Below are 12,517 nucleotides of genomic sequence, written 5' to 3'. Positions count from 1 at the left end.
CTTTTTATGCACAGTACTCCCATCTAGTATTTCCGACCGGGAAGCTATTCTTGCTAAAATGCCATATAATACTGTATTATCTTCATCTCATTATATGGGAAGAATTTTCAGAAGGAGAAATTTCAATGCTTTTTCTGCTGCTACAGCTTCGGTAAATTGGAATGCACTTGAAACGGCTTCTGACCCATTTACTTTATTTTTTCAAATTCTGTGTGATACGATCAATCAGTGCTTTCCTAAAATGAGGCTTAAAACTAAGAAACGAAAACCATGGGTTACAAGAGGCCTTAAAACTTCAGCTAAAAACCTCCGTTTTTTGACTAAATTGTGCAAATATACCACAAATGAAAATATCCTTGTATATCATCAGAAATACAATTAAAGCAGCAAAATCTAATTATTATAGGGATCGCTTAAATATGTCATCAAATAGGCAAAGAGAGTGTTGGTCGATTATTAATGATTTTAGACATTGCCATAGAAAAGTATCTGAACCGGAGTTAAGACCTGACATTTTAAACGACTATTATTGTGATATACTTAATATCTTGCTCAAGGGCATTCGTAGTAACATTGATCCCTTACACTATCTTCAACAAGTGTCGGTTAAGCATTCATTTTTCTTTCATCCTGTCGATCTTACCGAAGTAAAAAATGAAATCAAACGCCTAAAAAACCATAAATCATCTGGAGCTGATGGGATATCTTCGAGGTTGTTACTCTTTTTGCCTAATTCAGCCTTAAATGCTTTAGTTTCTGCCATAAACAATTCTTTACACATTGGCAATTTTCCTTCATGTTTAAAAGAGGCAGTGGTTATCCCTCTTCATAAGGGTGGAGATTTGGATCAGCCTTGTAATTTCCGTCCCATTTCTATTTTGTCTACCCTCTCTAAGATAGTTGAAAAACTTGCAAAAAACAGAATTTTGTCCTTTTTACATCATAATGGCATTTTGTCTGCAAATCAGTTTGGATTTCAAGCCGGTAAAGGGACTCATGATGCTGTTTTTAGCTTTTTGGAGAGCGTCTATGTGTCCTTGAATTCTGGAGAGTCATCGGCGGCAGTGTTTTGTGATCTGTCCAAAGTATTTGACTGTGTGGATCACGGAATACTGTTATCTAAGCTTGATAAATATGGTTTTAGGGGCGTAGCGTTGCGATGGCTTGAGTCCTATCTATCAAGTCGTACTCAGAAGGTTACAGTGTCTGGGCGTTTGTCTGCTTCTAGATCCCTAAAATGCGGCGTTCCCCAGGGTTCAGTGTTGGGACCACTGTTATTTTTACTGTATGTGGATGACTTGAGTTCATTGAAACTGCAGGGCAAGGTGGTTGAGTTTGCTGATGATACCACCATACTATGGAGCCATACAAATTCTGATTATATTAAGACTTGTATCCTTGAAGACCTTCAGATTTTATCAGGGTGGTGTGCTTCCAACAGGCTCGTGTTTAATGTAAGAAAGACGTGTATTATGGGGTTTAAGTGCGATGTTCAGGGTCTGATGTTTGACGAAAATTCTCTCTTGCAGAATAAAGAGTGCTGCAAATTCCTAGGAATTACCATTGATGGTCGCCTTCGGTTTCATATTTTACATTTAGCTGGGAAATTATCTTCTGGATGTTTTGCAGTAAGAACGGCAAAACAAGAGCTGGGAGGGGTGGTTGCACGTTCAGTGTTCTTTTCACTTATTGAATCTCATATTCGGTATGTCTTGCCTTTTTGGGGTTTAACCAATAAGGGGCTACTTAACATTGTCTTTGTTATTCAAAAAAAAGCAGTTCCTGCAAAAACAAAAACCTGTGTTCTGCTAAGTTAAGAGATTCTTGCAAACCCCTCTTCATTTCTGAAAAAATTATTTTATTAATAATTTACATAAGTAAAAAAATTTAGAAGAGAATTAAAGACGCTTTTATTGGCTAAGGCATATTATAACCTGGATGACTTTTTTAATGATAGGTTTTAACCTTGGACATGTTGAAAAGGGTTGTTTTTTTCCTTTTTTCTTCTCTAATTTGTCAACACCTTTATTTAGTAATTGATTGTTTTATTTAGTTATCTTTAATTCAAGTATGTTCAAAAAGTTTTGTCTTCCTGTGTTTAATTTTGTTCATTGTTTTGTCAATTTTTGAAATTGTATTTTTGTTTTGTTTTTTTTAGCTTGTAGAATGCTTGTACACAAGATTATTCTTACGTAATATAGCACATTTTCTTTCTTTCTTTTTTATTCTTAGAAATTTATGTTAGTAAAGGAAAAAGAATAACGCAAAAAGAAGCCTGTTTTTTCTTTAAAAAAAAGTCTTTAAAAGAATGACTTTCAGTTGACAATTTAATGAATCAAAAAATATCAGGAAAAACACGAGACAAAAAAAAATATTAATGTTATAGATAAAAAAAAGGATGTCAGATGTACAACCAGAAGAATAGATTATAATCAAAAATTCATTACATTTGCTCTGAAATTAGTTTTATTTGCACCCGAATATTTTTCCATAATTGATTTGTAACAGCTGAACTATTTTCGTAAGCTTGGTATTTAAGATAAGAAATAATCCAGAAACGATAGGTGGGTGCTGCTATCCCTTAAATTGCTCCAACAGCTTATATTTTATGCTTTACAGAGATTAACACTAATTACAGAGATTAAAACTGTTTAAACCTTCTCCCGAAGATGCTAGCAAAACACGTGTCGAGTATAAAATAAAGAGTTTTTTATGTTACTGGTGAAATTGTGGTGATTTAAATATTAACATTTATTTTTTATGAGAATTTCAGTCAGTTTTACAAACTACATTTTTTCAGATTACTTAGTCGATTAGTGCAGAATGTGAATGAACCAGATGATGCGCTTGTAGGTGAGTATCTTTGTAAATTAATTATAAAATTTACAGAGTTTTTAATATTAAAACTTTTAAAAATACGTAAATATTAATTCTGTAAATAAATGGCTCAAACAGACCTTGCTCTTTGGCTAAACAATAAGTTGACCTATCATAAAAGCCATTTTGTAGTTCAAAAAGAGTTCCTGGTAGTAGGGAATTGGCACATTCAATAATTTTCTCTCTCAATTCTTCCAAATTTGTTGGTCTACTGAATTAGTGGAAACAAATCTGCAGATCTACGAGGTCATTTAATGTTGCCAGTCCCACTAATAAGGCGGTTAGGAAAAGTAGTAATTAAATGTTTTTTTACCATAACTAAAGCATTATGAGCAGGATAGCCATTTTGTTGAAAATAGACCGATCCCAGGTCTAAATCAGGGAGGATTTAAATGGCCGGAAGAATTTGGTTTTGCAGCAATTTAAGGTATTTTTGGGAGGTTAAAGTAACATCAATAAAAAATGGCCCTATGCTTACCTAAAATATCAGCCCTACATTCAATTTTTGAGGATACTGAGTACGGAATTAAAAACTTATTTTTTATATGCTAATTTTTTCCGAGACCAATATGAAATAATGGAAAGATTGAAAATGAAAATAGAAAAAAAAATCATTTTCTGTTGCATTCCAATGGTCACTTTATTTTTAGTTTGGCAGAATCGAATAATTTATCTGTTGTAGTATTTTGTGCAGTTTGAACCATTACTTTGAATAAGAAGTATTTTCCTATAAAAATGGATTATTTAACTAAATAACTAAAAATTTAAATATTTAAATATTGATTGGCTTTGGAGACGGATCGCCTACACAATCAGAAGTAGAAGCTTTATTTGACGAAATACACCCTAATCTTCCAGCAATTTCCCAAAGCACCATCAGCAAAATTAAAAGTCGTTATCGTGAAGTGGGCCACGTGAGTGACATACCAAGAGTAAGGCTGTGTTGAGTAATGGATGAAGAGACGCAATAAAATGTTTTACTGATTCTTCAAGAAAATCCTAATACTCCAGTTCGACAGGTTGCAAGAGACTGCAACATAAGCCATACGTCTCTATTAAAGTAAAATCATGTCAAATGCGTCTTTATAAGATGCAATACGTACAAGATTCACTAGAAGATGATCCGGACCGCTGCGCCGTCTTCAGTTTTATGAAGTAATGATGAATGCACTTGATCAGCATTTAGCAGATTTGGATTGGATTCTTTTTACAGATGAGTGTACTTTTGCACTCAATGGAAAATCAGTATACAGAACTGTCGATATTGGTCTACAGGACACCCACACTGGATACGAGAAACACGTCCGCAAAAATGTAATGTTTGGGCAGGCATAATTGGCGACCAAGTCATGGGCCCAATATACCTTCCAGCTAACTTAAATGGCACCACATATTTTAATTTTTTGCAACAAGAGCTTATGCCAGCTTTGACTGCTTTATTTCCTCATCAAGCAGAAGCACATCTTCATGATGATCGAATGTGGTTCAGCAGGATAATGCTCTGCCTCAGTACGCCCAAAACGTGCGTCACTATTTGAGTGAAGTTTTTCCAAACCGCTGGATAGGAAGAAGAGATACCATTGAATGAGCGCCAAGAACGATCTTAATGCTGTGGATTATTTTTCACAACAAAATATCACCCTATGTACACAAACAAAATAAACAAAATACCCTGTATATGAAAAATGTAATAAAATAAAACTAAAAGCTCGTTGTATAGGCCTCTAATAGGTAGTTCAGGTAAGGGTGCCAATTAGGAAAAAATATATAATAAAATAGCAACGAGGAATCGTCAACAAATATTTTTAAACTATAATTGAAACTTCGGCTCAAATAAGGTATCGCAGAGTCAGAAATGAGACGAATATCATAAACGTTTTAGCTTATATATTCATGCTAGTATTCGCGAAATTTCCAGAGGTTTAGGACTTTCAGCTGGGTCCATTCAAAAAGTTTTGGTGAATTTTAATATGCATTATATCATATTGTTTTGCTTCGCGGATTTCGACAACCGCTGAATTTATTATCATTGGTTTCTTAACATGATAAGAGGCGATTGCCGTTTTTCGGATAAAGTCCTATGCACAGATGAAGCCTCATTTGCTAGCAAGGGTACAGTACACCTGCATAACATGCATTACTGGTGTGCTAATAATTCTCACGGGATGCGTGAAGTTGATCATTAACATCGTTGGACGGTGAATATATGGTGCGTAATATTTGAAGGAAAGATTATTGACCCTTTTATCTTTGTGAGAACTCTAAATGGTCAATTATACCTTCAATTTCAAATTAATGATATCCCAAAATTATTAGAAAAAGTGACGCTCCCAACAAAAAGAAAGTTATTATTTCAACACGATAGGTATCCTGCTCATTTTGCGGACCAGGTGCGTCACCGCCTAGACCAGCAGTTCTCGATTGTACCATGGAAGAGGAGGTTTATTTCCTTTTTGCCAGGTCTCCAGACTTGGCTTGTCTCGATTTTTATTTACAGTGAAGAGTAAAATATCTCGTCTACAAAACGTATTATTATTAGAATTAGAACGGCTATAAACAGCATATCCGTGGCGGAAATTGAAACTGCTTTCTCGTCAACCCATCAAATAACTGACTAATTTTTCTGAGAATTTTGTTCGTGATCTTCTTACCTGTTCTAAATTATCTTTCGTATGACACCTCATGTTCATTAATATTGGTTTATAAGTATACAAGATATAGTGTGTTAAATATGACAACATTAATTTATTTCTCCGCCCTTAATTTATCCAATGAAAATTTGGCTTAACCGAAATCCATAGAAAATTTACTCAGCTTTCCAATGGCGTTATTAAACTTATGTAAAATTTAGTAATTTTGGTCAAATTTTCAATTTGTTTTTTTTTAACATTCCCTCTTACGGCCACTTTACAAAGTTAAATTATAATAATTATTTTTGATTCGATTCCTCATTGTCATTTTTATGTTTTTTCCATAATTGGCTGCGGTCAAGGGTTCTTGAGATATAGATAGTGTACGCCCGTTAACTGAATACCCTGTATATACCGGGTGGTGCGTCGCCAAGCGGAACATAGGAAAACCCATTTTCAATTGCAAATTTTCGGTTCAGGTAAAACCAAACGGGCACCAGTAAAATGAATATTATCACTGACGTGAGGAAAAGTGTCAATAAATCAGTGACAGTCGATATTTGAAAACAAGTATGAATTATTCAATCGACGAAAAAAATAGCCATAATTAAGTGGCATTATGCGGGAAGCAGTTTTAGAGCAGTATCTGAAATGTTTTCAGTTTATTTCCCCACCAAGCCCATTCCGTCCATTTTAACTATTAAACGTATTGTCAATAAGTTCGAGTCCAAAGGTACCGTAATAAATAATTGTAAATGTTCAACTCAGGATATCGAAGAAAGAGAGAACAGAGATCTTAATATTCTACTGAGTGTGGAGGAAAACAAGATGGTTAGTACAAGGGTTCTTGGGCAAGAGTTAAATAAACATCATACAACGATATTGCGCACTTTAAAAAAACACAAATATTATTCGTATAAATTCGAAAAAAAACATCAAGAGCTGTAGGAAGGAGATGAATGATGAGCGAAGGATGGCATTGTGTTTTGAAATGATGGAAAGAGCAAATAATGATAGGAATTTTTTAAGAAATATTTGTTTTACCGATGAATGTACATTTACCCTCAACAATGAACCAAATGTTCAGAATTGCCGGTAATGTAGCTAAGAAAATGAACATGAACGGCTGAAACCCATTTGGACTTATTTCAAAATCAAATTGGACCCCCCCAGACCTCTTGGAAGAAGTTGTTCAGGAAGATCAAATGATCTGGTACCAAATGGATGGTTGCTCGGCCCATAATGCGTTAGAAATGAATTTTATGATCGGTTAGGATATTGTTTAGCTGTTAATGGGGGGTTGTTTGAACATTTGATTAATTGATGTTTTATGTAATTCTCTATTATTTTAAAAACAGTTATTGTATTTTATGTTATTTTATTTTATTTTTCCACACGTAGTAAAATATTAAGAGTTCTGTTCTCTCTTTTTTCGGGTCTATTTTCGATCTTCTAAGTTAAACATTTACAATTATTTATTGCAATGTCTGTGGACTCGAATTTACTAACAATAGGTTTAATGGTTGAAATGGACCAGATAGGCTTGATGGGAAAATAAATTGAAAATATTTCAGATACTGCTATTGGTTAATTAAAGCTAAAATTTACATGGGATTTCCTATGTCCCGCTCGGCGACGCACCACCCGGTATAAGTTGTGCATTTTGGTTGTATATTTTCTATAGTGTTGGTTGCCATACTGATCCTATGATAAGTTCATAATTCACCATTTCAATAAAGTTCACTATAGGTCTGCCTAAATATATAAAAGAATAATTAATATTTATATTTAAAATAAACACAAATTTGAACTAAAAAATAACACATTTTGTGTTTTAAATAACTAACTTGATTTAAATAATGCTTCAGATGATTGTTGTTTATTACCGAGCCAGGTGCAAGTTCAGCAAATGCAACCAATTAATACTAGGACAGCATTAGCTTCTTCTCAGTTATCGCAAATCATTTTGCCACTTCAGGTAAGATTTATTAAAGGCAAATTAAATTTTTAGATTCATATAAATAATTTATTACAATTCATTTATATTTTTTAGCTCGAGTTTAATACAGAACCAGACTGTCTGGCAATCCCTTGTGACTCGAATGTCAACCAAACTATTGATTCTATCAGACACTTGTACTTAGGGAAAAAACCACGGGCTTATAAACAGTGCGTGAGATGTGGTGCGACTGCGGGTACAACACCAGTTACCAGAACGGCTGCTATTCGAGCTTGGGATCAAAGATGGCTGCAATCTTGCCAGTAAGTATTTTTAGACTTTATTCGAAGTTTTTGACGTTTAGTAACAAAGCTTTTAGTAAAAATACATCAGTTATAACCATAGTACACTAAATCTGGGCTTCCTAAAATTTAAAAAAAATATATTTTTTGGTCAGTAGTTAGTGGTCAATAAGGAAAGCTTAAACACTCCCCATTTTTTGGAGAACTATGTATTTGATATTTTGGCTAACCATGAGTTGCGTAGAAAAAATGAAAAGTAATTAAATTTTCTTCAATTTCTCCTCTCGGAGCCAAGATATGTGACTAATAGGTAAAAAGTTAGGGGACAACAAAGTTAAAAAAAAAAGAATCATTTCAAAAAATGCGATTGAAAAAAATATACCCATCTTAGACTAAATTCACTGCAATTGACTAATTTCAAATTGTAAAGAAAAACTGAGAAGTAAATTATTGTGAGTTTGGCGCCTTCTAACTTTGCACTTGTAAGTTGTACAGTTTTACTCCTGAAAGGTAAATATAACGCGGATTTAATTGTCTTTTAGTTATCTTTATTATCATTTCATGATTGATTTTATGATAAATTTTTTTGTACTGCTAACCATTCAGCCAGAAAATAAAATTAAAAGAACGGCAAGGGAATAGGATTTCTTTCCCTTCCTGGGGTTCGCCCAGCTTTCACTCATGAGTTCATCTTAACTTGTAATAAACTTATTGTGCTTACCCCATTGGCTATTAATCCTACCCGGCCTAACACTTTGTTGCCCTGCACTAGCCCAAAAAACCGAGGCTGTTAAGGACAGAGGATATAGGGGACCAAGGGACCAAGACTGATGACCACCCCGTCCTATTTACTTATTTTGATATATTTGACTTAAATACTCTCTAGCCAAAATCGAAAGTGCGCAGAGGCGCTGTTGTGCATACTCCACAAAGTGTGCGAGGTAAAAAAGATAGGACCAATTAATAAATTTCCGATTATACCTTCTCGTGAACATAGATTCCCACAATTCCATGAAGATCTTCTTCTGGCTATAAATGGTTTTGAAAATGAATAACGAAAGTCCTTAAAAAGTTGACTTGGTCAGTAAAGAAGGCCATAAAAATTGAAGTTTGCGACTAAACTATTTAGCTACCATCAGCAAATTTTGTTAATATGATAATCAGGATAGTAAGTGCTATAATTTTAGTTAATTGCTATTTGCCTCTTTTGGTATTTATTATAGATATAAAACCCGAGAAAAAGGTATTTTAAAAAAAGAAAAAAATACACATTTTAGTCCGATGAAATGACGGTCGGTTTGTAAAAAGTGAAGAGCTGGCTACAAATCGCCAATGAGTGGCGAAAATGTTTGGAATGGGGCTACTAAATAACGGTATATTACTAATTTTCCATTAATTTGTGCTGTTTTCTATTAAAAAAAAAATAAAAACAGAAAATTATTAAACGAGAAGTTGAATTAATTAAGACCGAGGCTTCAGGTCCAAGATGTCTGCCAACAACAACACATTACTCGTACATGGCGTTGACGAGAAAACACAAAATATCAGCGAGGCCATCGTTCTATTATTGACCACGAAAATCGGCATTCCAGTTAAAAAATCCAATATCAATTTCTGCTACCGATTGGGAAGTAAGAATTCGACTGCGAAAACACCGAGACCTGTTGTTAGTTTTGTTCAGTGGTGGGTTCGCGATCGGGTATTCTATCTAAAGAGAAACTTAAAAGGTTCAAAGATAATGATTTCAGAACTTCTTACGAGTGAAAACTTAAGCATTTTTAAGAGAGCTCGCGGTCTTTATAAGAATTCCTGCTGGACATGGCAAGGAAGAGTGATTGTGCTTCATGGCGGTGCTAAAGTGTTTGTAAACAATATGGATAAACTTGACAGCTTAATGGAGCATAATAGGTTGGTTCCGGATGACAGCAATGTTGACCACGAATCGTCCTACTTATTGTCCTAATTAACAAGGTATATTTATGTTGATGTTGGGTTATAGCTGAGATTATTTGTGAGAATCTAATTTTTTTTTTATTTATTAGTATGGTTTCTCCATAACTAATTGTATTCTATAGTTATACCTAATTATAAGAATGATTGAATAATGTTAATTCGTAAATCAATTTCTTTAGTAATTAATTAATTGGGAATTTATTTAAATTTGTTTGTTTTCTTATTCTGGATGCGATACCTACATTATAGTGGGGTGTAACACATATTTTATTCTATTCTTTACATAAAGTCAATTATATCTCTCTGGTACTAGGTTGTTATTTTTTATATTTTATGTTTTTATCTACAAGGTTCAATACACAGTTGGCAATGCGGGATGGTTTCGATGATCTTCGGGGCGCGGGGGAAATCATTTGCTTAGATCATGGCTGATAATAATGCCATTTCGGTGACCCGGTGCAGCGGTATTTATGGCCCACAATGTTTTACAATTGGACACCTCAATGTCCGTTCCCTAAATACTGGATTTTACGAACTTCAAAATTATTTACATGATTATAAATTTGACATTTTTGCCCTTACGGATAACCCTGGACAGGGTTATTGGAAGGGGGGGGAGGGCGGCGTGGGAATGTATATCAAGTCGCAGTTGCAATACGAACATATAGACTTAGATATTGTCTCACACACCTGTGAATTCATGGGTTTAAAACTTAAATTAAAAAAGCAAAGTGTTCTTGTTGTATCCCTATATCGCCCGCCTTCCAGTGACGTCGATTTGTTTCTGGATTTTGTTGAAAATTTGTTATCCCTAATGGTGCCTTTTTATGATAAAGTTGTTTATACCGGTGATTTTAATGTGGACTTTCTTAAACCCTCAAACTATTTGACTAGGATAAGTTGTCTTATAAATAGATTTGATTTAAATCAGATAATTACAGAACCTACCCGATTTTGCTTGCGCAATAATTCTTGTAGTCTATTAAGAAAGAAAGAAAATGTGCTATATTACGTAAGACAACAAAATCTTGTGTACAAGCATCCTAAAAACTAAAAAATTCCAAATTCACTTTAAATTTCAAATTTCAAACAAACATAACATCTAAAACACTTTACCATAAAATTTACACACATTACCAAAATTAATCATAACAAAACAGATTGAGAAAAAAAAAGCATCTTTTTGATAAATTTCATTAAAAAATAAGTAAAGCTGTCAATAAAACAGAATTTAGAAGAAGTAAATTAAATTATTTAACAGGAAACAAAACTAAAACACTAAAATGATGTCAGAGCACAGGTTAAAAGGTATCATTAAAAAAATCGTCAAGGCTATAATATGCCCTGGATAATAAAAGTGATTTTAATTCCTTTTTGAATCTCGTAACTTCTAAAATTTGTGTGATACATAGAGGAACATGGTTGTAAATTTTTTTGCTAAGGTATATAAGTGAGTTCTTGGTGAGGGAGGATGTAGGGATTGGTAAGGGAAAATCGTTAACCTGGCGAGTCATATGACCAGTGTTAGAGGTATGTGTATAGAGGTATAATGTTAGTATTAGATGTGATAATAACCAGTAAAGTGCTCTCCGTTAAAAGCTGTGACTCAACCAATTTCAACTGTGATTTCTGATCATTGTCTTATTTATGCTATTTTTAATTTTAGTACAGAAAAAATTAAAGCCAAATATTTTGGATGTCGAGACCACAGTAATATTTCTAATAATCGAGATGCCTTTGATTATGCTGCTAGCCTCTTACCATGGGACGAAATTATTCTCCTAATATAGATAAAAAGTTAAACATTTTTAATTCAAATATCAAATATTTAATTGACAAATTTGCACCTACAAAATTAAAGAAAAATAATAAAAGTAAGCCTTTTACTCCATGGATAACCGATAACATTAAACTACTTATAAAACTAAGAGACAAAGCACAGAAAAAATATCTGAAAACTAAAAGTGGTAACTGTCTCCAGTACTATCTTAATTTAAAAAATTTTACTAAACACGTTATCATACGCGAGAAAAATGCTTATTTTTGCAAATTATCTAAAACTTCTGGAAAGCCCTTTTGGGATACAGTAAAGAAGTTAAATATTATACAAAGAAAAAATGATTACAATATACCTGCCGCATTATGCACCTGAAGCAAATGTACTTAATGACTTCTTTGCTACTTCTAATAAATTGAATGACAGTACTTGCAAAGAAAAAAATTCCTTTTATCAAAAGAATAAAGCTCTTAATTTCCCCAATTCACTAAATTTTAATCTTATGGATGAGACCACTTTAAAAGATATTATAGCATCAATTGGTACTAATTCAGTAGGTCATGATGGAATAGCAATAAGAGATGTTGTTGTTTGTTTTCCATTTTGTAGCAAACCGCTACTCAATATTATTTATTCCTGCATCTTAGAAAATAAATTTCCAGACTTGTGGAAAAAGGCCATTATTACTAAGATTATTACTAAGACATTAAGATTATTAAACCATTTGCAAAAGTCTCAAACCCTAAAGAAGCTAAAGATCTACGCTCTATTAGTATTTTACCAGTTTTGTCTAAGGTTCTAGAGAGACACATGTATAATCAAATTACTGCATTTTCAAATTCCTATAAAATTATACCTGAATGTCAATCCGGGTTTAGGAAACATTTTAGTACATCTACTTGTCTGGTAAATCTTATGAATGATATCAGGCACTATGAAGAACAGAAACAAGTAACAGCCGTATGTTTGCTGGACTTTAGTAAGGCATTTGACACTCTAAATCATGATATGCTGCTAGCTAAATTAAATTTCTAATAAA

At 33.4% G+C, this 12,517-nt stretch overlaps 1 protein-coding gene across 1 annotated transcript in view; it reads left to right on the top strand.

Annotated features, from left to right (window-relative positions):
* LOC126744650 (mediator of RNA polymerase II transcription subunit 16) overlaps positions 1–12,517 on the top strand; it is a 64,011-nt gene that overhangs the window by 45,972 nt on the left and 5,522 nt on the right. The window contains exons 11-13 of the mRNA XM_050452160.1: positions 2,801–2,853; positions 7,376–7,485; positions 7,561–7,769. Of these exons, the coding sequence (XP_050308117.1) occupies positions 2,801–2,853; positions 7,376–7,485; positions 7,561–7,769 (372 nt within the window). The remainder of the gene's footprint in view (positions 1–2,800; positions 2,854–7,375; positions 7,486–7,560; positions 7,770–12,517) is intronic.

Source organism: Anthonomus grandis, chromosome 14 (assembly GCF_022605725.1).
Source record: "Anthonomus grandis grandis chromosome 14, icAntGran1.3, whole genome shotgun sequence".
Taxonomy (NCBI): Eukaryota; Metazoa; Arthropoda; class Insecta; order Coleoptera; family Curculionidae; genus Anthonomus; species Anthonomus grandis.
This window is presented reverse-complemented; position numbering and strand designations above follow the sequence as displayed.